This window comes from Sorghum bicolor, chromosome 4, assembly GCF_000003195.3.
Source record: "Sorghum bicolor cultivar BTx623 chromosome 4, Sorghum_bicolor_NCBIv3, whole genome shotgun sequence".
Taxonomy (NCBI): domain Eukaryota; kingdom Viridiplantae; phylum Streptophyta; class Magnoliopsida; order Poales; family Poaceae; genus Sorghum; species Sorghum bicolor.
Genome location: NC_012873.2, coordinates 67,094,485 through 67,119,290, shown reverse-complemented (window position 1 = coordinate 67,119,290; position 24,806 = coordinate 67,094,485). Strand labels below are relative to the sequence as shown.

The 24,806-nt window shown below is 41.9% G+C and overlaps 4 protein-coding genes across 5 annotated transcripts; all 4 read left to right on the top strand.

Annotated features, from left to right (window-relative positions):
• On the top strand, positions 5,536-9,518 carry LOC8084684 (casein kinase I). The gene is made up of 14 exons (XM_021458621.1): positions 5,536-6,066; positions 6,175-6,215; positions 6,425-6,494; positions 6,629-6,777; positions 6,918-7,013; positions 7,349-7,419; positions 7,589-7,650; positions 7,724-7,787; positions 7,898-7,982; positions 8,067-8,193; positions 8,282-8,355; positions 8,438-8,498; positions 8,579-8,679; positions 8,805-9,518. Exons 1-14 carry the CDS (start codon positions 5,991-5,993, stop codon positions 9,126-9,128), a joined length of 1,401 nt encoding a protein of 466 aa, XP_021314296.1. The 5' UTR covers positions 5,536-5,990; the 3' UTR covers positions 9,129-9,518.
• Positions 10,115-14,440, top strand: LOC110434488 (diphthine--ammonia ligase). Its single transcript, XM_021458620.1, has 12 exons — positions 10,115-10,419; positions 10,503-10,574; positions 10,703-10,782; positions 10,880-11,105; positions 11,221-11,253; positions 11,333-11,415; positions 11,746-11,818; positions 12,016-12,343; positions 12,466-12,797; positions 13,012-13,331; positions 13,451-13,793; positions 13,872-14,440. Exons 1-12 carry the CDS (start codon positions 10,342-10,344, stop codon positions 14,091-14,093), a joined length of 2,190 nt encoding a protein of 729 aa, XP_021314295.1. The 5' UTR covers positions 10,115-10,341; the 3' UTR covers positions 14,094-14,440.
• LOC8084683 (TBC1 domain family member 15) lies at positions 14,966-19,781 on the top strand. Of its 2 annotated transcripts, none has more exons than XM_002454706.2 (11): positions 14,966-15,408; positions 15,918-16,013; positions 16,828-16,931; positions 17,203-17,414; positions 17,673-17,795; positions 17,916-18,004; positions 18,442-18,547; positions 18,665-18,762; positions 18,950-19,195; positions 19,292-19,375; positions 19,467-19,781. In XM_002454706.2, the coding sequence occupies exons 1-11, from the start codon at positions 15,292-15,294 to the stop codon at positions 19,479-19,481; spliced, it is 1,290 nt and encodes a 429-aa protein (XP_002454751.1). In that variant the 5' UTR covers positions 14,966-15,291; the 3' UTR covers positions 19,482-19,781. The 2 variants fall into 2 exon arrangements, with proteins under 2 accessions (XP_002454751.1, XP_021313897.1); XM_021458222.1 differs by having other exon boundaries at positions 14,969-15,408; positions 17,208-17,414.
• LOC8084682 (CRIB domain-containing protein RIC7) lies at positions 20,474-22,449 on the top strand. The gene is made up of 4 exons (XM_021458223.1): positions 20,474-20,677; positions 21,066-21,202; positions 21,389-21,486; positions 21,583-22,449. Exons 2-4 carry the CDS (start codon positions 21,157-21,159, stop codon positions 22,012-22,014), a joined length of 576 nt encoding a protein of 191 aa, XP_021313898.1. The 5' UTR covers positions 20,474-20,677; positions 21,066-21,156; the 3' UTR covers positions 22,015-22,449.

The following is a 24,806-nucleotide window of genomic DNA, read 5'->3' as shown; positions in this document are numbered from 1 at the left end:
TATCTTGGAAAAGATGTATCCTGATGGAGCCACTTTGTTACGTATCGAATCCATGTATACTGTATAGGTATGTTGGATGCATATAAACTTTGCAGCTAATCCTGGCATTGTTATTTGGGCCTTGTTTTGCTAAATTTTAGCTAGCTAAATTTTAGTCACTTTAGTAGCTAAAGTTCTAAATACATTGATTAAAAGGAGCTAAAATAGTTTAGTTCTATTAATCACTTAAAAATAGCTAAAATAATTTTAGCTAGCTAAAAGAAGGGAAACAAAACAGGTCCTCGGTCAACTTTGGCTACCAGCTGGCAGCTGCTAACCTAATAACCTACCCTTCGGTAATGATGCTTTTCTTTGGCTGTGCTTTCTTTGGCTGTGCTGCATGTGCTAGCTAGCCGCCACCGGCCACCCTATCTAGGCTTTATTTATTTTCACCCAAAAATCCAAAATTTTTCAAGATTTCTCGTTATATCGAATTTTTAGACGTATGTATGGAGTATTAAATATAGATAAAAATAAAAAATAATTACATAATTTGATCGAAATTGACGAGACGAATCTTTTGAGCTTAATTAATCTATGATTGGACAATAATTGCCACAAACAATATCACGAAAATTTTAAGTTCATCAACTAAACACGACCTTAGCCAAATTAAAGGGATGCCGGGCTGCACCTGCACCTGCAGTGCAACTTGGACGCGTTGCTCCCCCGGTCGTGGTACCTCACGCTCACGGCCGGCCCCACCGCTTGGCGGCTTGCCTGCTTTGTTTATCCTTTACTAACCTTATCTGTAATGCGTTTCACATGATGATCATTACTGCATGGAAACACGTCAATGTGCGGGGCTTGTCTTTGTCGGTATGGCCGTACTGCCGTCCATGTCCAGCTGCTGCCCATCTATGAGCAGTAATTAATATACATATACTCTACACACATGCTCCTGTGCAAGCCTATCATTCACTTCACTAGACTTTGTTTAGGCCTTGTTTAGATGTGAAAAGTTTTTGGATTTCGCTACTATAGCATTTTCGTTTGTTTGTGGCAAATATTGTCCAATCATGAACAAATTAGGATCAAAAGATTCGTCTCATAATTTACAGGTAAACTGTGTAATTAGGATGAACTAAACAAGGCCTTAGTTCACAAAAAAATTTGCAAAAAATTTCACATTCTTCATCATATCGAATCTTTAGACGCACGCATAAAACATTAATATAGAAAAAAATAAAAACTAAATACACACACCTATAATTTGCGAGACGAATCTTTTAACTTTAGTTAGTCTATAATCAAACAATATTTGTTAGATACAGACGAAAGTGTTACATTGTCCATTTGAAAAAAATGGAACTAAACAATCGCTGGCATGTCCTATCAGATGACCAAAACGAGTGTTTGGCTTTAGGGACTAAAGTTTAATTGGCGTCACATCGAATATTACATAGAGTGATCTATGGATTTCTACGGGGTATTCGGATTCTAATAAAAAACAAATTACAGATGCCGTCAGTACTTCACGATACGAATTTATTAAGCCTAATTAATCCATCATTAGCATATAGACATGAGATTGTTTGAATCATGTAGACTATTTTAATTACTACGCTAAACTTTAGTCCTTCATCGTACAATGACAAATTTGCTCCTCATTTAATTAAGGCATGTAGGGGCGTGGATGGGTGGGTGGGTGGAGGGTATGGGACGTCCAAGGCACTTTTAGCCTAAGCCTAGTTTAGAGTCGCTTGTGAAGCAAATGAACTAAACTTTTGTCGTGGAATGCACACAGGCCCATAACATAGTTAAATACATCATTTATTTTGTAAATAAGTCATTAATCGATACCCTTGTTTTTTAAGAGTACCATGTGAATAAGGTAGGCGTTGTTTAGTTCACCCCGAAAACAAAAAACTTTTCAAGATTCTCCGTCACATCGAATCTTGCAACACATACATGAAGCATTAAATATAGATGAAAACAAAAACTAATTGCACAGTTTGTCTGTAAACTTAGTTATTCCATGATTGGACAATATTTGTCAAATAAAAATGAAATTTCTACAGTGTCAAAGACCCAAAACTTTTTGGATCTAAACAAGGCCGTAATCGATTGTACGTTCCAAATGTAATACTATTCTGTCCCCAAATTTGATTAAATATATAAGGTACTATTTTTTATAGGGTAATAAATATCATAATAGTAGGATATATATATATATATATATATATATTCAATATAAATATATTTAAGATGAATACTGATTCTATTTTTTTATAATCTGGTTCGACTCCACAAGCATTGTTTTTGTACGGAGAGTATCTGTTCTCCTTCAAGGGACGTGTTGACTTCGTATCCTCAGCAACTCGTAATGACGATGCTCGTTGCTCGATCAGCATCACTGACGATATGACGGTGTGCCCCGGCTGACCAGATCGAGACGAGACGACTCTGTCAATCCACGAGCACGTGTAGCTCTTGGATTAGGATTTACCGTGGCCCTCGGTCCAAGTGTCAAGAGGAAAATGCAATGTTATGTCGCTTGTAAACCAAAGAAAATAAATAAAGCATGGCAAGAAAGCGCACGAGGGCCATCCACGAGGGGTTTTTTGCGTGGAAGCTACGTGCCGCGCCGACCATTCTGCTCTACATGACGTCGCCAACGGGAACATACAAATCGATAGCTAGATGTTTTTTTTTTTTTGAAACAATCGATAGCTAGATGTTGCCTAGAAACAAACTAAAAAAGTATAGTAGTGGAGAGTTATGCAAGCGTTTTCTAGGCGATCACCAGGAACTAGTCTACTCCGAATTTGCTACTCTCTTTGACATACTCGATCCATCCTAAATTATAAGACATTTATTTTTTTAATCCTATATTTGATCATTCGTATTATTCAAAAAAAATATGCAAAATATTACTTCTTTTGTTATGGCTTGATTTGTTTATAAAAGTTCTTAAAAAAGACTTAAATATAACTATGTTTATATATATTTTTTAAATAAAACGAATAGCCAAACTTAAAATAAAAAATCACACGATCTTAAAATTTAAAATAGAGGAAGTAGCTAATATATTTTTTTTTATACTTTTAAGAAGCCTCGTTGTCCAACCAAACATGTTTGCTTGAACTTATCAGCTAAATCAGTCAGCCATTCAGCAATATTTTTCACCTACAATAAATCAGCCAACAGTATTTTCTGTCATGGTTTATCCGTCAAACAAACAAAAGAGCTTGTTCGTTTATTTTAAAAATCATAGCTGCAAATATTGTTCACTGATTTATTATAAAAGAAAAATACTATAAAAAATTCAGTAGATAAGCTCAAATAAAAATACTTAAATTTGTAATTTTGGAGTCTTGATTTGTTCTCAGGATGCGTTGGATACGTGCTTCGTATCTATAGACCACAGCGTTATAAAGACCGTCCCAAACCCCAACGGTACCAGCCCGCCGGCGCCGCTGCTTTGCTATTTGCCGGCCACGCCACGTCACGTCAACGGTCAACTCTCCCGTCCTGTCCCGGACTGACTCCAGAGGGCAGCGCCGTCCGTCCGTTCCAGAAGACCCCCAGCCTGGAGCAGCGGCGGACTGGCGTCCGTACGCGCGGTCGATCTCATCCGTCGCCCGCGTGGACCGACGACCAGGATGAGACGGCCGCGCCGGATGGGCAAGAGAGAGGCGCTGGAGCAGAGCGTGTCGTGTCGGCCGCCACCAAACCTGCCTGCCCGATGGTCCGGGCACCGCCACGAGACGCCGTCTGCGTCTCGCTTTGCACAGTGCAGTGCCTTTTTCCTTGTCTGAAAAAGAAAACGGCCACGTCATCTTTGCTCTCGTGTAGACCGTGTAGTAGCCGTGGTGGATGTCCCGATTCGGTTGCCTAGCTGTGGCTCGTCTTTTCTTAAAGAATCAAACCTTTTTAAATTTAACCAAATACATATATATTAATTTTTATTATATATAATATATATCATTAAATTGAACATGAAATATAGTTTCGTCATATACTTATTTGCAGTACAAATATTGATATTATTTGATATATTTTTAATTAAATTTTAAAAAAATTGATTTTTCGAAAAACAAATTGTGCATTTATATGTAGACGAAGGAAGTACCATTTTTTTCCTCTCTAGGAAATGTGTTCATGTTGATTGTCGAGTACAAACAAACAGCCCTTTTTCTCTCTAGACGGCTCGATTTCATCATCAGACAAAAATACGTGTTACATGCGTTAGTATTCTAGCAGGCTATTGCATGGTTCTACGAGGGTCGTCGTATTTTTTTTCCCGAGAAAAAAGTTGCGTGATGAAATTCTAAAATGGCGAGATGCATTAGAAAAAAAAAGGTGCAGGTCTTGCTCAACCAAGACTGGATTCCACGGGAAAAAGGGTAGAGAGACGATTGGACACGAGTGGTGGGCGACACGTTTTGAAAAGCAGCCGAATTAAGGCTCGTTATGGGTCGCCTTTTATTTGGTAGGTTGTCTTGTGGAGAATGAAAATATCAAAATATGACATTTTGTCATTATGTCTACCTAGTGTTGATTTGGATGGTTTTAAGCTAGCTCGACAGCACACGAGTCTCGGCTCACAAGAATTGTTTCCATGTACTTTTGTGGCAACAACATCCACCGGCTGCTTTTTTTTAAAAAAAAAAACCGCTAACCATAGGCAAAAGTTAGAAAAAAAGTTGAGTTTATTATAGGTGGGCAAAATAATTAAAAATTTAGTCATTGTTTATAAACCGTGACTGACCAAGCTTAATGATGGTAAACTTATGTGACAACCAAGCATAATCTTAATACAAAATTAATTTGCAAAAAATACTGACTTTAAGCAATGACAACATGTTTGATACTTTTTTCGTCGTGTTATACGTGTCTCATAAAGTTTTTTTTGTGACATTGCATCATGTGGTGTTCTCAGGTTTTGGTGGCTATCATAACAGATGTTTGGAGTGTTGTCTCATAAAGTTTACGTGGCATTGCATCACGTAGTGTTTTTATGTTTTGGTGGCTATCGTAACGTATGCTTGGAGGGTTGTCTCATAAAGCTTTCGTGGCATTGCATCACACAGTGTTTTCAAGTTTTGATGTCTATCGTAACAGATGCTTGGAAGGTTATGCTTCTTTTTGGTGTTGTGGGTGTACTAAATTCCAACCCTTGAGATTAGATAATCATCAACATGATGATTTAGAGGTGAAAGATTGTTATAAGAGGCTCTAGATATATGTTTCTTTATTATTACGTCGAAAGACTTGCATATAAACATGCATGTAATTGGGATATCTTATATTAATAGAACCCAAAAGAAAATATTTTCATGATGTACGGCAGTCTCAATGAGTGCGAGTTCATTATTTTTTTTATATATTAATAAAAAATTAAAGTGGCGGAAAAAGAAAAGAGCGACAGAGCAAGAGAAGGCGGGCGCAGCTGTCCAATTGCTCGCGCGAACCTGCTCCCCGTTAATCAGTTTTCTTTAACCGGCTGCTGTCCATTTACTAATCAAATCATCATCATCGTCCCCCCACTCCCCTCCCCCGTCTTTTCCCTTCCGCGTCTCCTCTCCTCTCCTCCTCGTCTTCTTCTTGCCTCCCCTCCTCTCCCTTCCCCTCCCTCCCCCACCCGCCGCTTCCCGCCCCCGTGCCCTCGCCGCGGCGGCTAGGAATTTTGCTCCGGGAAAAGAGTGTTTTTTTCCTCCCTTACCGTTTCTCCGGATCCGGGTCCGCCGCTGTTTCGTCCCCCGCCGGTTTTGCTTGATTTAGATTCCATTTCCGTTCGTTCGTTCTTGTCCCCTTGTTCGTTCGTTCGATTGGAGCTAGCCGCTGCCCGGATTCCTTGGTGCGCCGCCTGGATCTGCCCTCGCTGAGCTCCGGCTGCCCTTATCCGGATTCGATTCGCCCCCCGCGCGGTGCCGTTCCTTCCGAGGCGTGCTCGGATCTCGTCGGAGTAGAGGGGAACGAGGCCTCGCGATTCGCCTCTGGCCGAGATGGATCATGTGGTCGGGGGCAAGTTCAAGCTCGGCAAGAAGATCGGGAGTGGATCGTTCGGGGAGCTCTTCCTCGGTGAGTTTCCCTGCCTGGCTGTCCCCTCTCCGCGGATTGATAAGATCTCGACCCTGTGTTTTCGTTAGGAGGAAAGACGCTCACTTTGTTTGCTATTGTTGCTCGCAGCTGTGAATGTGCAGACTGGAGAGGAGGTCGCCGTCAAGCTGGTATTGGATTCTCTCCGATTGCTATTTATTTGTTACCATACCATAAAATTTGCCATGTCGGTCTATTTCGTGATAAGATCACTGAGATGCAAAAATCTAGCGAAATGAAATGATGATGGCCCATTTGGGTACTGTTTGTCAACACTGTTAGCTGTTTTGGTTGGTGGAACCGATTGTCATTGCTGTTGCTGCTTGCTTTTATTGCACAGGAAAATGTCAAGACAAAGCACCCGCAGCTTCATTATGAGTCGAAGCTATACATGCTTCTCCAAGGAGGAAGTAAGTTAATGCCATAGAGAGCCTATCCACCCCATCCAGTTTTAGTTATTGGACGGTACTCTGTGGTTAGTTAGTTGCTAGTATGATGCGCGAGTTGGGCTGACCTTTTCGCCCCCCTTTTTGTTTCGTTACAGCTGGCATTCCACACCTGAAGTGGTTCGGTGTTGAGGGGGAGTATAATGTGATGGTGATTGATCTTCTTGGCCCTAGCCTTGAGGACTTGTTCAACTATTGCAGTAGGAAGTTCTCTCTGAAGACTGTGCTCATGCTTGCTGATCAAATGGTGAACACTGAATCCCAGATTTTCCAAACTGTCTCAATTTGTTTCTTAACTTAAATCTCAGTTAGTTGTGCATAGGGCTGTCCTCTTTGTCTTAACTCTGTGAATTGCTAGTGTTAACACATTCCTTATTTACCTTTCAGATTAATCGGGTTGAGTACATGCATCAAAAGGGGTTTCTTCATCGTGATATAAAGCCTGATAATTTCCTTATGGGGCTTGGTAGGAAAGCCAATCAGGTCTGATCCTATACATATGCTTAATTCTCGCTGTCCAACTCATTATATTTGAACCAAAGGTTTTTACATACATTCCGCCTCTTGCTTTGCTTGTGCTGCAATTGAGAAGCCCAAAAGATCCTGCACTAGTGATTTGGTTACATTCGACGATGATTTCCTTGGCGTGCTTGTATTTTATAGTCTGCTAACTATAATTTATTTCTTTATCTTTGGCTAATGCTGGATGGTTTCTTTAACTATGTAGCTGCCAATATGTTATATTCCAGAAAACACCTCCCTATGGAAATGAGATCTCTTGGTCTAATTATTGTTGATCTTACTGGCTTTTGTGGCAGGTATATATAATAGACTATGGACTTGCGAAGAAATATAGGGACCTTCAAACTCATAAGCACATCCCATACAGGTTGGTTAACATTACTCATCTGGGTTGCTAAATACACTTAGTAAATGCAACATGTTGAATTTTCTTCAAAAAAAATGTATGAAGTTATGTGCAGTCATGCACAATGGTACAATGCCAAGGCACTGTTCTTGTAGTTTTATGATGATGGGATGCTCATTTCAATATGCAGAGAGAACAAGAACCTCACTGGAACTGCACGATATGCAAGTGTCAATACCCACCTTGGCGTTGGTGAGTTTCTGGTTTCATCTGACTAATTAGTTGAGTTTAATTTTGCATAGCCTCACAATTTACTTGGGTGCAGAGCAAAGCAGGAGAGATGATTTAGAATCTCTTGGTTATGTTCTTATGTACTTCCTTAGGGGCAGGTTAGTTGGTCAACAATCTTTTCACCTGTCTGTTGTAATGGTTCGGTTGGTTCCGCACATGGTTCTGTGAATGGTTTTAACATTTCATTGGTGTTTTTGTCTTTGAACAGCCTACCATGGCAGGGGCTGAAAGCAGGAACCAAGAAGCAGAAATATGACAAAATCAGTGAGAAAAAGATGCTTACTCCTGTCGAGGTGGCTCATAAATTCACTCTTGCTAATTCTGTTTTATAATAACTGCAGTAGGCAGACATTCATAAATTGTTTATTATGGGTTAGGTACTCTGCAAATCGTATCCATCAGAGTTTATCTCCTATTTCCACTACTGTCGTTCGTTGCGGTTTGAAGACAAGCCTGATTATTCTTACCTGAAGAGACTATTCCGCGATCTCTTTATCCGGGAAGGTATAATTTTAGTGCGCATGCTTATTCTTTTGGTATTTTCTACTAGGACATCTTGTAATTTGTATTTCTAATTGTGTTAATAATGCAGGATACCAGTTTGACTACGTGTTTGACTGGACCATTTTGAAGTATCCTCAGATAAGCTCCAACCCGCGGATGAGGGTATGCAATCGTCTTGTGTTTCTGTCTGATGTACATTTTGTAGTTTGTTGGACTTATTATTCATCTGTTTGTAATTGTTTAGGCAGGGGAAAGAACTAGTGGAGCTGCTGGACCCTCAATGGATAAGATTGAGAAGACCCCAGGTTTGTCCTGCTCTTGAAAAATTGTGTAACAAATCTATGATACCAATCGGAAACATGTTTGAGCATGATTTTTTGTGCAGGAGAAGCGTCCGGTAGAAGGAATCCTAGTGGTTCTGTGAATCCGAGTGACAATTATGCACAACGGCCACGTGAGACCGTATCTATGTCATTAAAGGAAATTGTAAGTTAAACTTCCCTTCGCCTCTTGTATGGTCTATGAACATTCAATTCAATGCTGTTGTGTCTTTCCTCGTGCAGTCCTCACATATCTCATGTGCTTTAATCATGCATTACCCATTTCTCCAGATGCATAGCACTGACCGGTCTGGGGAAAGGACTGTGGAGAGACCACGTACATCCTCACGTACAGGCAGTGCATCCCGTAGAGCTGTTGCATCAAGCAGCAGGCCAGCCTCATCTGTGGAACCAAGTGAGCAGTATAACCGGACAAGCAGATTGTTCTCTAGCAACAGTGGCAGTCGTCCATCTAGCACCCAGAGAGTTAATCCATCGCCAGGCGAGTCAAGGGCTACCTCCCTTTCACGGGCTGCAGTTGCGAGAGGCTCCCGCGACGAGCCACTCCACCGCAGCCTGGAGCTTCTGTCCCTCGGTGGTGGTAAAAGGAAATAGTGGGAAGGAAGAAAGCGGGCATCCGAGAGAAGGGAAGAATGCTTGTTTGCGACTCTGTAAATGACAGAATATCACCTATTCGTCAACAGTTCCCCTGGGGCATCCCATAATTTCATAGTGCTCCGGTCTGTTGTACCATTGCTTCATAGATAGCAATAATTCGTTGTTAAATGTGTGCGTGTTGCAGCTGTTGTTGTTGCGTTAGGGCCAAGTCCTAGCCTTTGTGATGATTAAATTTAGGGGTGGTCAAGATTCACATATTTATGTTTCTTCACCCCTCTCCTGGACTTGGCGACTTTTCCTCCCGAGACTAGTGCTCGTGCATTTCATGTTGAACTCTGAATTTGCTTATTCAACAGAAGTTGATAAAAAAGAGACTTCCTGTGTAAATCGATGTCTCATTATATTTTCGTACTGCTACAGTGTAATAGCATGTCAGCAGTTTTGGGATAAAAAAATGGTATGTAATGTTGTACAGGATTGCATGATCTATCAAAATCCTGCTATTGAAAAACAAAGCACCGTTGCGGGCTACTATAGCGTCTATACTTAGGCCTTCTTTAGATCTATTTTTTTTTAGATTTTAACGTTTTTTTCTAATTATGAACTAACTAGGTTTAAAATATTTGTCTTGTAAATTATAGATAAATCGTGTAATTAGTTATTTTTTATCTATATTTAATACTTTATGTATATGCTGTAAGATTTGATGTGATGGAGAAATTTTGAAAAGTTTTTTAATTTTGAGTGTAACCTTGCTACAAAGTCAACCATGGTTCAGGTTGAGCATGCGAGCGCGAAAATGTTATATACTGACTGAGACTTTTTTCTTTTATTTGAGGGGAATATACTGACTGAGACTCTGGCTAGCTCGAAGGATAGTCCTGGGGATTTTGGCCCAGAACATTTTTGACCACTTCTCATTCATGGCCCAATAGGCCAACCCTAGCCCAGCAGCTGGGTATTGCCTGAGGCCTGAGCTGGCTGGGCCCCACGCCCCTCCGCCGCCTGCCGATCCGCGCGAGCGTGCGTGACTCCGGGTCTCCTGCGCCAGCGCCGCCCCTTCCCCGTTCTCCGTGCCTGAGCAGCCGCACAGAGTTGAGGAACAGGGAGGCCCGAGCCCATCTCCGCAGCCGGCGACCGCGGAACGGGAACGGACTCTACCTGAAGCTTAACCCTAGGGCGAGAGAGAGGTCAGCCGCAGCCGGAGGCGATGGAGGTGGTGGCGCTGGTGAGCGGCGGCAAGGACAGCTGCTTCGCCATGATGCGATGCATGGACTACGGCCACAAGGCAAGGCTCCACCCGTTCACCCCACACACCATCCGCCCCTCACCGACGGCTGGCACCGTGTTGAACTTTGCTGTTGCTTGCAGGTTGTCGCCTTGGCTAATCTTATCCCCCTCGACGACTCCGTCGATGAGCTCGACAGCTACATGTACCAAACTGTATGCCCCGTCTCTTACCTGCTCTCGCTGGCACCTGGCGATCGCTCTGTAATTCGGCCATTTGTAGTTGCTAGTATTACGCTTGCTGATGCTCCTGCTTGTTGTGGCCGGGGTCGGGGAGGCTTCAGGTTGGGCACCAGATTGTGGTGAGCTACGCGAAATGCATGGGCCTGCCTCTTTTCCGGAGGCGCATTCGCGGATCCACAAGGCAAGCTATTATCTGTCCAGACACTGTGGCCTATGATTTGGGATGCTCAACAAATGATCCAGTTCCATTTATTCCAATTCTGTTTTTTTTTGGGTAGGGATCAGGGCCTCAAGTATAGTGTCACAGCAGGTGACGAGGTAGAAGATATGTTTGCTCTGTTGAGCGAGGTTAAACGGCAAATTCCATCCATCAGCGCAGTGTCGTCAGGTGCAATCGCATCTGATTACCAGAGGCTCCGGGTTGAGAGCGTTTGCTCGAGGCTGGGCCTGGTCTCACTGGCGTATCTATGGAGGCAGGATCAGACTTTGCTCCTAGAGGAAATGGTACTTTGTTCACCTAAACTGGCGTATCTATTTTTTTACCTGATCACCTAAATTAGCACAGAAAGAATGTGCACTCACATTGTAAGTCTTGCTATGCTGTTTGCTGCTTACACAGATAAGAAGGGGCATCGTGGCAATAATTGTGAAGGTACATATTGTATACATATGTCTACAAAATTTAGCATTTGTTGCAGTACAATGAGATGCTGATTTCATGAGCTTTGTAGGTTGCTGCACTGGGGCTGAAACCTTCTTCTCACTTAGGTAAAGAACTGGCTGAACTTAAGTGTCATCTGCTCCAAATGAATGAGTATGTTTCTCACCGCCCTGCACCTACTGTATGTGTATCAGTCTATCCCCCACTTATGAGGATTCATATTAAAATAGTTGTTTCTTGTCCCATTATCAGAAGTCATCCAACTTATGTATTAGTTGAGCTAAGGTACTAGCATCTTCTAGTGATCACTAATCAATAACCAAGTAGTCTCAAGATATGAGATAACATAGATTGTAATTTTACCCTTATCTTCATGTTTGTTTCTTACAAATGATTCTCTAAATAAAATACTGGATTGTTTCTTTTGTCTATACTCTATACACGTCTTTTAATTTCTCTGTTTGTTTTCTTATGCGCTATTAGGAGTTATGGAATCAATGTGTGTGGTGAAGGTGGAGAATATGAAACACTAACTCTTGACTGCCCTCTATTTCGTGTAAGTCTGAGCCTTTGAGGAGCTAACTGAAAACCTGATGTCACTTGTTCTAGAATGCTGTGTAATAGACTCTTAACCATTGCATCACATGGCGACTTGTTATTAGTTCTTACTATCTATGCTCTGAACATGTTTATCATTTTTTTGTCAACCATCCACGTCAAATTTCTTGTTCCTTAACATGTGTGTACTTACAGAATGCAAGAATTATTCTCGATGACTCTGAAGTGATACTACACTCTGCTGACTCCATTGCTTCTGTTGGAATTCTTCATCCACGAGCATTTCATCTTGAGCACAAGCTAGATTCATATGATAGAATTGAGGATGGTCCTGTCACTCAAGAGAGTTCTAGTTGTCTATATGAGGTTGATGAAGTTATCACTCACACTGATGTGGAAGAAAAGCAGTCCCCAAGTCCAGCTGTTGATGCTTGTGCCAATATAGACCTATGTATCTCAAAGACAGGGAAGAATTTACGTTCAATTGGCTGTTGGATTCAGGATCCGTCCAGAGCTTCGGAAGGTGCATACTGTCATCATATCTTATTCCATTGCTTCTTTGCACCACGTGATAGGAACACCTCATTACATCTACTTTTTTCTTTCTTTGTGGATCATACATTTAATAATCTATTGCATTGATAGGCCTGAAGGCAGACCTTGTAGCAGTTTTGAGCAGAATTGAAAATCAGCTCAAGGAAGAAGGGTTAGGTTGGGTGAATGTTTTATATGTTCACCTCTACATTTCAAGCATGAAGGAATTTGGATTGGCCAATGAAGTTTATGTCAGCTTTATTACGGAAAAGAAATGCTACCTGGGTGTTCCTTCGCGCAGTACAATTGAGTTGCCACTAGTTCAGGCTGGGTTGGGCAAAGCATATGTGGAAGTTCTAGTTTCAAATGAGGTGGTAAAGAGAGTTCTACATGTGCAAAGCATCTCCTGCTGGGCTCCTAGTTGCATTGGACCTTATAGCCAGGTACAAGATGCATATGTTGATAACGTCATGAATTCATGTTGTAAGTTGTTAGTCATTCTACAATTTTGCATATGCGCCCTCTGATGTGAAATATCAGCCCTTTTTTCTTGGGAATGGTGGTTTCACAATATAACGTGTTGCTTGTCTTTTTTTTTAGGTTTTTGGGTAATATGTTAATTTTAGGTCAATAATGTTTTGATCTCTTTCATTTTAGGCAACTCTTTACGAAGAGATTCTCTATATGGCTGGTCAGCTGGGGCTTGACCCTCCTACGATGAAGCTCTGTCCTGGAGGTCCAAGAGCTGAACTAGAATTAGCACTACAAAATACTGAAGCTGTGGCTAATGCCTTTAGCTGCTCTATATATTCCTCGGCCATACACTTTCTGGTGTACTGCTCTGCACAGTTGACATCCAGTGAGAAGGAAGAAGTTGAACAGACATTGAAAAGTTCTTATATTGCTCGTTTGGATTGCTTAAAAGCTGTATCATCTCCAACTGTTCTATATGTATTTGCACCAGATCTTCCAAAAGGGTATGCACATCTTCCCTTCTATATCTGATCAAGAAAGCAATATTCTTTGGAATGATATATTTTAAATGTACAATAAAATGTTTTTCTGAACTTCGTCAGAATATTTTTTACCTTTTCAGAGCACGTGTGGAGATAAAGCCTATATTGTATGTCCCCTCCAATGATGATGGGGTTGTTACCATAGAGATGGAGACTGGAGTTCCACTGCCAGCAGTGAGCAAAGCTTGGACTGATTGCAGTGCACTATACTCTGAGTTGCGTGATTCATGTTGCCAGGTCCACACAATTGGTGGGAGAATTTGTTCTGCTGTGGTGTCGATAACAGATGATATCGCATCGAAGATCTGTTCTACAGCTGGACAGCTATACCACAGAGAGAATTTGAAAACTATGGCTAGATTCTGTGCTTTCCAGATCGCGAAGATCCTGGAAGATAACAAATTTTCCTGGGACAGTATAACGGTAAGTTTGTCGTATAGTTACTTGGTAGCTCTGCATTCATGTATCCTAACCAGCATTTATGGGTTATAAAACATGCAGATGTTGAGGTTCTACTACTCGGTAGATCTCTCCATGGCGGCAGATGCATTACGTGGAGCTTTTTCCGAGGCATTTGCTGAGCTTGCGGAAGACAACAGTTCCATGAGAACTGACAAAATTCCTTTCTACAACATTGTGCCCGTAGCCGGATCTGGCCGCTCTGCATGTACGAACGATATAATGACATGCGAGTTATTGGCTTCCAACATTTCGAGTGCATAGTCCAAACCCAGTGTACACACGCTGATTGAATTGTTCGCTGTGATGTCTGCTGGGATGAAGCTTTCCTTGGGAAGAAATTGGATGTGGGTACATGTTGGAATTTCTGCCAGCTGGACGACGACAGTTAAGCAGCTTCTTCTAGGGTTGGCAGCGGTAGCTTTTTGTGCTGATGATCGATAAAAAAATTCGTAGGGTGATCATAGATACACCATACTTGCTGTATTCTGTTTCTGCTTTTGTTACCACGTCCTATACATTGGCTTGACCTGATGCTTGCAATGACATTGGCTCAGTATACAAGGTCCGGACGGTCAGTAACGTGTGTATGTGTTCTTCCTCTGTGTTGACATTCTTGCTCAATGATGGAACATGTTTCAGCAGTTGGTCGAGTTGAAGCCGCGTAGGCGTAGCTGTACTTAGTCATGCGCGCACGGCTCGTAGCGATCCGATGGGAAACAATAGAAATGGGGGAACCAATATTACAGGGTGCACAAGTGGTTGACAGTCTGATAAAAGAATGCAGATAAGCAAAATCTCCCAAAGTTTCCTTCTGACGATCTGATAAAAAATGCAGATAAGCAAAATCTTTAAGGGCCTGGGAGGCCTGATTAGATCCCATAAATTGAAAGCAACATAGCAGAGAAACCAATATCTAGAAATATTTTATATTATTATAAATTACTCTCGTCCCGTGAATTTTGTAATTCTAGGACTGGGGGAGAAATCAAGGAGTGGTGTGAAATTACCTAAGTACCTTAAAATGTACTGTAGTCTGATAAGTTTACAGCTTCAGTACCGTACAACTTCATAATCATTACAGGACCTAATGGATTGGCAGGCAGTCACGCACATTCTGTCAACCTGGTAGTAAAACTGGGTTACTGTGATTCTCTTCTCTGTTATCTCCCGTCTCTCTCCTCCCTTCCCTTCCTTCCCCTCCTCTCTCTCTCTCTCTCTCTGTCACCCCCTCCCTGCCCAAATTTAGCCGTTGTAGCTTCCGCCCTCTCTCTCTCTCTACAGACTCTAGGAACACGAAACGTGAAGAGGCAGAGGGGGAGGAGACGGTTAACCTTTCCCGAATCGACCCCGTTCTTGGGTGCGAAGCGATCTTTCTCCCACCCGAGCGCGAGGAGCTTCACTTTGATCCTCGCATCGCATCTTCTTCCACTGTTGCGCTTGCGTTTGGGGGGCAGTCAAGATGAGGCTCCTGGCCTGCTGCTACAATGATCCGGAGATGCAGATCGATCCGGACACCGTCTACCCTATCCGCCCCGACTGCCGCGACGACGCCCCCAAGACGCGCTTCAAGCCCCGGGTATTTCTTTCCAACAATCATTTTTTTATTTACTGTTATTATTATTAATTATCAGCTGCTCTACGGGCGAGATCTAATTGGTACTCCTGTTATTATTGTTAATTAGCATTATCAGCTGTTACTGGAGTACGTAATAATATCTTATTTTGGACTGGTGGTAAGTCTTACTGAATAAAGTGGAACTGCTAAGCCAGACTCAAATGAGAATCAATCTAGTGAGATATAATGGGCGACTGTTTCAGTCAGATTGAAGGCGATTATGGGAGCAAATAAGTTTAACTAGTAGGGTAATTCAGAAACCTAAGGTCAATCTAGTGGTTACATATGGATATGGAATGTTGAAAAATGATACCTTTTAAGAAAATTTCTGCTTTACCTGTCAATCAAATCAAATTGCCAGGAATGCTGATGACTGATGTTAGCGGATGCCATATACACTGATCGCTGGCTAGCTGCCCTCATTGACTATTATTCATGATGAAGCCCTTTTGTTTTGTTCCAATTGGCAGCCTGGCCTGACCCTCAGTCCAAGGAGATGGAAGCTTCTCCACAATGAGGAAGGTGTTTTGGACATAGCTGGAATGATCAAAAGAGTGCAACATGGGGTAAGCCATGCTTTATCCAGATTCATTCATGACCTTGAGCTTCTTCCAGTGATATATATGTCTCGTACTCAGAAAGTTTACATGCATTTTGTGTTAGTACCATACTGAAGTATAGAGCTGTTATTCAGGAGGCTGTTAAAACCATCGAGATTTTTTTCACGCAAAATGAAGATTAGGAATCCCTATTGGATGTTCTTTTATGTTTTGACTTGCTCAACCTGTTCCATAAGTCAACACAAGGTTTGATGGGCAAAACCTAGTTATAGCTATTACTGCTTTAACCAAACACACCTACATGGCTACACACTTTGTGAAACTAACTTACCTATACCTTATGACCTCTCCAACAGGCAACTATATGCATTTCAACCTCTGGTACCTTTCCTCAGTCTCATTGCTAACATGTTCTCCTTGTGCTCAATTTCTTGTTCATTAATTTCTCCTTCTGGTTTTGCTTAATGTAGCAAGTTCACCTACATGGCTGCACTCTCCTTATAAAACAGGCTTAATTTTTTTTTTTCTGAATGCAATGGCAGGAGCTCTGCCTTTCAATTAAGAAACAGAATTGACCCATAAAACAGGCTTACCCATATCCTATGACCTTTCCAAGAGGTTACTCCATGTGTTCTAATACAGTCCTCTGTACATTTCTTCTTGTTCTTCTCATTGATGATTTTTCAATATGGTGTGTCCCTATTATGGCCTTCACTGCTAATATGTTTTCTTTTTTTATGCCGAGAATCGTTGCTATGTCATGTAATTCCTTAGATTCATTTTGCCATGGTATTGTCTTTATTTTTGTATGTGCAAACAGGGAGTCCACCCAACAATCAAAGGAGAGGTTTGGGAATTTTTGCTGGGCTGCTATGACCCTAAAAGCACTACTGAACAGCGCAGCCAATTGCGACAGAAGCGAAGGTTTTTTTCACTGTTGCATTTTCTTTTCTGGTTTAAACATGCTTGTTCTTCTTCACGTCTAAAATGAGTCAGTTTTAATTGCAGCACATCACTTTTATAACCAAGGAAAGGAATTTTTTTTTTCTAAGAAAAAACTCTGGGCACTGCATCATTGCATGCTGTTTTGTTCTTCAGGAAGTTCAGCACTGTTTTACGTTGCTCACTTACTGTCGAAGTCTATTAGACATCATATCCACAGATGAGGAATATACTGATTTTCTTATTTTGATAGGTTAGAGTACGAGCAACTGAAAGCGAAGTGCCGAGAAATGGACACAACAGTCGGTAGTGGAAGGGTAATCACTATGCCTGTAATAACAGAAGATGGTCAACCTATCGAAAATCCTAACTCCGATGGAGGGGCAGCAGGTTCTGAACAGCAAAACAATGGCGCACCACTCCCAAAAGAAGTTATTGATTGGAAGCTTACTCTACACCAGATTGGTAAGCACTGTTGCTCCTATGTCTATCATGGGCTTCCCAGAGCCTTGTGTCAAGGGGGAGGCAAGAGACAGAGAGCACTACCCCCATAAACCTGCCTATTCAGTAATAATATGTAATTCGGCCTGCGCGTGGGACAAGGAGGTAGCTAGTCTGCACTTGGGCTACCCAAACGTCCCCTCCAATAGGCCTAGGATGATTAGGCCGATGACTGGTGTCTATAATTTTTATTTATCTAATTTTTCCACTATTCAATTGTAGGTCTTGATGTTAACCGTACTGATCGTGTGCTTGTTTATTATGAGAGACAAGAGAATTTGGCAAGGTTGTGGGATATTCTTGCAGTGTATTCATGGATTGATAAAGACATAGGTTATTGTCAGGGTGAGTTACGTTGTTGAGATAGATATTTTTCTATTAACCTAGTTTAGTTATACAATGCTTTGTCATGTTATACTTTGGTTAATGTGTAGTTGTTTGAACTTGCTTAATCCTCCTATGCAGGAATGAGTGATCTTTGTTCACCAATATCAATCATTCTGGAACATGAAGCAGATGCTTTTTGGTGCTTTGAGCGTCTAATGCGCAGGGTGGTAAGTACCCTTGTGTACTTAACCTCTTATTCATTGAACATGAATGTACATATCCTTGATTGCATTCTGCTAACATACTAATAGTTCAGAGGTTAAGCTAGGCTTTTCAATCCAATTTCTTCCTCAGTAAACGTTCAGTTGTTTTTTTTTTGGTATATGTGATGTAATGACATTATAAGATCGAGAAGTTAGATACTACAGAACTGCGCTTATAACACAGTAAGTCAAGCTGTGTGAATTGGTCATCAGGATCTCTTCGCCAAAAAACTGTCAAGAGACATGTATTTAATAAAAATAGCAACAGAACATCAGGGTTGAATCCATCACTATTTGATGTACTCCACATATTAACAGAAAAAAAATGGTCTTCTAGGCCACGCAACACATACAATTCTGGAGTATGTAAAAGCCTGAGTTTCTACCTTCTAACTATGCAGCGAGGAAATTTCAAAAGTACTTCTACTTCCATTGGAGTTCGAGCTCAGCTGACTACCTTGTCAACCATAATGAAATCTGTTGATCCAAAGCTGCATGAACATTTAGGTACAATCACTGGAGCTACATGTTTACTCAACGGCTCAAAGAAAACAGTATCTACATTTTGCACTTTTGCAGTAAGGGAGCATGTATGTATGCTCTGATGAAACATTGTCGATGCAGAAAATCTTGATGGAGGGGAATACTTATTTGCCTTCCGAATGCTGATGGTTCTTTTCCGTAGGGAATTCTCATTTGTTGATACGATGTACCTTTGGGAGGTAAGTTGTCTGGACAAAAAAATTATAATAAATTTCTTAAGTAATGCATATTCTTAACAATTCAGTCTGGGTTCCACTAATATCAAATCATTACTTTTGTTATACTTTTAAGTATAGACCCAGTAATGCTAGAAATATGTATTGGTTTATGCATAAAACACTACTGTACAACTTCAAAATGTTGCAGCTCATGTGGTCTATGGAGTACAATCCAAATCTCTTTTCAATGTTGGAGAGTGGTACTGGCACATCAAGCGCAAACACAAAGGATGAAAGTGTTCTAGGACAGTGTGGAAAGTTTGAGCGGAAGATATTGCAAGCAGCTAAGAAAGATGACCAGATCCCTCTATCTGTCTTTGTTGTTGCTAGTGTTATAGAGGCTAGAAACAAGCAGTTACTGGGTGAGGCAAAAGGTCTAGACGATGTTGTCAAGGTCCTCTCTCTGTCTGTCTCTCTCTCTCTCTATATATATATATATATAATGATGATGAAAGAAATTTATGTTGTGTATATGTTGCCCTACAAACAGATTTTAAATGAAATCACTGGTAGTCTGGATGCAAAAAAGGCATGCAGAGGAGCATTGCAGATTCATGAGAAGTACCTTAACACGGTGAGTCCTTTTTTAATTCATAAAAAATCTTAAACAACATAACACAATGAGGAGTTCAAAATAACCACAAGCTGTTCTTTCCTGGTTGCAGGTAAAAGCATCATAAGGACATGTACAGCTTCACTTGGATGGGCTATTTATTATTATTTTTTGGATTAGGGAAGGCGTTGTACAAAAGAACTTTTTTCATTCTTTGTGTATTGTGTAATTCTTTAACACTTGTAAATTGCATTTACACAAAAAAAAAGGATAAGGATTTCATTCAAAAATAAAAAAGAAGGAAGAAAAGAATGTTGATCTTGTAAAGATGCGAGGCACTATGTTTATACCATAATAAAGCCATCATGATTCTTTTCTGCTTGTCGTCAGCTCTCATACTGCAACAACTAGGTTCACCTTGTCTGAAGAGTATGTGGTACTTTGAAGATAAATGACACTGTATACGGGTGAATTGTGGGTCTTAAAAGGACCTACTATTTCATTTGTCTTTAGCCAAATTTTTTCCTTCTGTAGCTTCCCATGGTTTGGACAAGTATAATAGAAACTAAAGTGAGATTACAAGTAAACGGAATCTAAGCGAGGCCTTTGTCGTCTAAAATCAAAAGATAAAATGGAAAATATGAAGAACCGAGTCCTGCAAATATTGTATTTCCTATGTAATTATGAAACTCAGCAATATAATAGATGATCTACGCATTTTCCTTCAACAGGGGGGGCATGGCCTCTGTGAGCAGCAAGTTAAGATCATCTTGGTGCATTGAATCTCAAATCACACCATGTATTATGGGACTGTCCAGAATCAAAATTCATAAGTAACTTAGCAATTTGTTGGCTTTATCAGTCGTAACTCGTAATTAACATGCTATATATGGGAAATGGTAACACGGGAGGTTGTGATTGAGAGCCTGATGACTTACCACTAGGTGATGACTCCTGATTCTTAAGCAGTACCCAACATCCATTCCCGTCATTTGCGTTGCGGACAAGTTGAACAGAGCCACGCATGGCCTCTCAAACTGGACTGCCTCGTGATGAACTGCAAACAAGGGAACATTAACCAAAAATAGTGCACTATAAATAGATTGGACGCAACAACTTTCATCCCTTCCATTTCTCCAACTAAGGAGGTGGGAAATCTAGGCCTGCCTCTCGTGGAGCTCTGGAGGGGACTGCAATTCTGCTAATTTGTGACAGATCATGCAGGAATAGGAGGAGAATTTCTACAACCACAATGAAGATAGCACCAGGACGATGAAATCCCATCAACCGGATTATGTAGTTCTTTGAATGTTGCTTCCTTAGGTACGTGAGCTTCATTCGATGGGTCTGACAATTCTTCTGATGAATCATTTAGCGTGTTTTCATAATGAGCATTCATTGCTGCGTGATGGATGGATAAAATTTCTCAGCATTGTTGGCAATGACTTCATGCATGGCATCATTGCTCGGCATGGTTCTATTGTAATTTATAAAGATAATATCCAGGCTAACAACTGTCCATTTCTAGAATTTCTTTCCCCTTGTTGTTTGTCAAATTGCATCATGTTTAAACAAACAAATTTCCATGAATGGCAAAGGACCTTGGTCATTCTAGTTCAAACAAACTAAAGACAGAAAACTGTTCGTGCATTATTATGATTTGATTTCATATGCCTTTTTTTCTCTCAACATTGTGACCTACCTGTGAAAGGCAAGTTCAAGAGGCGAGAGACGCAAACACGTAAGTGGTGGATTCCTCTCGGGGCACCGCGGGCGGGCATCCGCCTGTGGAACCTGCTAAGATGAAGGGCCTTCTCAAGGGTCTCCGATACATCTCGCAGATTTTCGGTAAGCACAGTCATCAACCTATTAGATTACAATTTCTTCCAAAATGTAATTTCCAATGCCGCCCAAAATTGATGTGTTTCATAGCACAGTTCAAATCAATGCAATCGAAACGTAGGAATATATAGAACCAGAATGTGGGTGCTGTAATTCAGATGTTTACCTTGTCTGCTGCGTGGGGTGTCGCAGATGCGAAGGAGCCGGAGATGCAGATCGGGCAGCCGACGGACGTGAAGCACGTCGCGCACATCGGCTGGGACAACGCCTCCGTCACCGCGCCCAGCTGGGTAACCGCTTCCGGAATCACCGATCACGCTATTCCCGTGCTCCACGCCCGGCCGTCCGATCTCCAACTAACGGCTCCGGTTGGGCTTGTGCTGCAGATGAACGAATTCAAGGCATCGCCGGGGACGGCGAGGGGCGGCGATCCTGAGCCCTCGCAGCCCGGTGGAGGAGGAGGAGAAGACGAGCATACCGGAGGAGGAGGAGGAGAAGACGCTGGCGGCAAGGCGGAGCGGCCGCGGCGGACGAGGGGGAACAAGGGGTCGGGTGGCAACGAGCCGGCGAAGCGGCGAGACCGGGACTGCGCGGCCGAGGGGTCTCGACGCGACCGGCGGAAAGAAAAGGCGGCGGACGCGGCAGAGGGCGCCGAGGGGGACGCTGCGGCGGCGCCGAAGCAGCGGCGGAGGAAGCCTCGGGCAGCGTCGGGGGGCAGGTCCAAGTCGTCGTCGGGAGGCGCCGCCGCCTCGGACTCGGAGGCTGCGCGGCCGGCGGGGGCGCCGACGGAGGCCGAGGACGATCGCGACGGCTGCTGAGGCCTGACCGCCTGAGGCGGAGGAGACGGTGGCCCACATGATGGGAACGTGTGGCGGGGCGCGGCGGCATTGCTAGCGTGGCCGCGCGCCGTTGCCCGTGGGTTCGTTCGACTGGTAATGGTATACACGGAGACGGAGGGAGAGGGAGGGGGCCATCTTCAAATTTGAATTTGGTTTTGCTTGGCTGTTTGGAGATCGGAAGAGATTTGGGCCTTTTTTTGTGTTTTCTCTTCTTTTTATTTACGTTGGTTTTCGACTCGTCATTTCCATGCACGGATTGTTGCTGTTTAGGATAGTCGTGCAGCGTAGAGAGGCACGGCAAGTGTAGTATGTTATTATGTATAAACAATTGTACACATAATCCTTCACGCACAGGGATGCATTTGCAGGTGATGGTTCGTAGCTAGGGCGTAACGCGACATTATTGTCCATTTATGCAGTCCCTCTATGGTAAGCAGGATTTTTATATGAATCCTGTAGAATTTTCATGTAAAATCACATCATTTTTTAAGAAAAATCTCACATTCCAAAGGGCTTAAGAGATGTGAACTGAGGGTAGTTACATTCATGATAGAATCTAGTCATCTGAGTTATGTTCTAGATTGTTGCATTCTTAAAGCATTTATTCCAAGAATAGAGGCGTCATTATTTTTCAGCTATAGGGTGAACTTAATTAAAATGCCAATAGGCAGTGAAATATCTACAATAACCTTGTCAATCTTAGATTCTTAGGATCCACGGGCTACTCTCTCAAAGTTCTACACAGAAATTGAAGAGAATCTGAGTTTGAAAAGATAAGTACCCCTTTGTCCAAAAATGATAGACGTATTTGGTTGAGGAAAAGTCAACTTTACAATTTTGGTCAATAATTAGTCAAATTACATGCGAATTTAGGATATAAAACTTACGTCTATAAATTTGTATTCAAGGTGGCCCTAAGATGATGTTGAAATTTTAACACTTTTCTCATGGTACAAGAGAAATTACTTGTCAAAAACTTTTTTGAACGACTTTACCTTTAATCAAATACGCCTAATATAACTGGATGAAGGGAGTAGTAGGTAGTTGTGCTAGCGTGTATATAAGAGTGTTCTAGAAACAACCATAAGATATGTTACATGAAGTTTATCTCTCTTTCTCACATTACCTTCATAAGATCATTGCCTTGAGGTGGTGTCAGAAGAATTCAATAAAATAGTTTATTGAGGGCATTAGTTCCTTTCAAAGTGAAGCATATTTGGGCAAGTATATATGTTGTTCTTATAGGAAGAAGTCATTTTTGTGTCCTTCAACTTTCATCAAAGTTTAGACTTTCTCATTAAACTCAATAACAAGGCAAAATTGTCTTCCTCGACTAACAAAACTAATTGATTACCACTCTGCCCCAAGTTAGATGTCCCTTCCAAATTTTTTTAATTAAAAGAATCTAGTTAAGATTTTTTTAATAAGATTTTTAAACCACGAAAATATCACTAGCCTTAAATAAAACGTAAGAAAAATCCAAGAGAGATATTGTGATTTGTGACAATACCAAATAAAAATTTAGAGCTCATTAAAATATATCTAGAAGCTTTATTAAATTAGATTTAGCTATAGAGAAAGGGGAAAATATCCCCAAAATCCAAAAAAATATGTTTTAAACATGTTAAAAAAAACTTCTAATGTAAACTATGCATTCATGTAGGCTGTATATTGTGTTTTTATTGTTGATTTGTTTTTAAAAAAAAAACTTGTGGGCACTGCTTAGGCTCTCAATTTTTTTTATTGCTTTCCGATTTATCTCTTGGTTTTTTCTTCAAAGGTTTAGAAACTCAGAAATTTTTTTGGTGGTTGAAAAAACTGATCAGGTCTAATTTTATTGTTCAAGAAGGAAACTTATACTCCAGCAATAATTTAAGGAGGCAAATTTTACCCCTTTTTTTCCCCTTCCGCCTTCGGCCTTCCGCGTTCACCGTATGACAATTGCGGACCAAGCTTACTTCCAAACAAGCCTTCAACATCTTGGGATGATGGGCTAACTCCCTTTGGAGGCCAGAGAATGGGCCAGCGGTGCCCATCGCACCCTTCCACTCTTGGGCCCAGTGGCTGTCGGTTCCGCTCGTGGCCGGGGCTCCTAAGCGGCCAGCGCCGGACGGAGGCACGGAGCTCCCCTTGGCCGCCGCCGGCCACCCGATTGGACGTCCAATTCAGGCAGCCGGTGGGCGCTTGATCCCGTTGACAGATCGACGCATTTGGCATGGGCAGTTGAGTTCGTTGTCGGCCTTGGCAAGGTATCCACAATCTCTCCGGCAAGCCGGACATCCGGTCGCTCCATTCTCGTCGCCATGACAATTAATTCACCCGCCCGCTCATGACAGTCTAGCTTGTACTCCTGATTCCACAAAACAAACATGTCTTTGATTACGTGTTAACCTATCTTTAGTTACTTTCCTGCAGCTGCAAACCTGCAATGGTGGATATCTGAATTCTGACCACTGCGCTCAAGCAGTGAAGCTCTGACTGAGACCCAAAGCCAGCAGGAATCTTTTTTGCTGCTACTAGTCATGTGCTTGCGCTTATATGGAAAGAGAGAGCGCGCTAAGTCCAGTCGTTTGTACGCTTATGTGTTTCAGGAGGGTACTCCCGGGAATGGGCCTTGTTCTTCTGGTCGACAGAAACTTGCCATCAGTTGGATCGTCGTCATCTTGGGGTTTCTTGCATTGATCCGGTCACGACCGAACGAAGCAAGCAAGCATTAGATATCCGCCGGCCCCATGCATTCCTCATTCCTCTATATGGAATAGAATCTTCTT

What these genes read in the sequence shown, in the direction of transcription:
- LOC8084684 (XM_021458621.1), top strand. Translation starts at nt 5,991, where the DNA reads ATGGATCATGTGGTCGGGGGCAAGTTCAAGCTCGGCAAGAAGATCGGG. An exon ending in CGATCTCTTTATCCGGGAAG is followed by an intron (nt 8,194 to 8,281) that starts GTATAATTTTAG and finishes TTAATAATGCAG; the next exon opens with GATACCAGTTTGACTACGTG. An exon ending in GCTCCAACCCGCGGATGAGG is followed by an intron (nt 8,356 to 8,437) that starts GTATGCAATCGT and finishes GTAATTGTTTAG; the next exon opens with GCAGGGGAAAGAACTAGTGG.
- LOC8084682 (XM_021458223.1), top strand. Translation starts at nt 21,157, where the DNA reads ATGAAGGGCCTTCTCAAGGGTCTCCGATACATCTCGCAGATTTTCG. An exon ending in ATACATCTCGCAGATTTTCG is followed by an intron (nt 21,203 to 21,388) that starts GTAAGCACAGTC and finishes GGGGTGTCGCAG; the next exon opens with ATGCGAAGGAGCCGGAGATG. An exon ending in CCGTCACCGCGCCCAGCTGG is followed by an intron (nt 21,487 to 21,582) that starts GTAACCGCTTCC and finishes CTTGTGCTGCAG; the next exon opens with ATGAACGAATTCAAGGCATC.
- LOC110434488 (XM_021458620.1), top strand. Translation starts at nt 10,342, where the DNA reads ATGGAGGTGGTGGCGCTGGTGAGCGGCGGCAAGGACAGCTGCTTCGCC. An exon ending in TTGACTGCCCTCTATTTCGT is followed by an intron (nt 11,819 to 12,015) that starts GTAAGTCTGAGC and finishes GTGTACTTACAG; the next exon opens with AATGCAAGAATTATTCTCGA. An exon ending in TCCGTCCAGAGCTTCGGAAG is followed by an intron (nt 12,344 to 12,465) that starts GTGCATACTGTC and finishes TTGCATTGATAG; the next exon opens with GCCTGAAGGCAGACCTTGTA.
- LOC8084683 (XM_002454706.2), top strand. Translation starts at nt 15,292, where the DNA reads ATGAGGCTCCTGGCCTGCTGCTACAATGATCCGGAGATGCAGATCGAT. An exon ending in ATACGATGTACCTTTGGGAG is followed by an intron (nt 18,763 to 18,949) that starts GTAAGTTGTCTG and finishes AAAATGTTGCAG; the next exon opens with CTCATGTGGTCTATGGAGTA. An exon ending in GTCTAGACGATGTTGTCAAG is followed by an intron (nt 19,196 to 19,291) that starts GTCCTCTCTCTG and finishes CCCTACAAACAG; the next exon opens with ATTTTAAATGAAATCACTGG.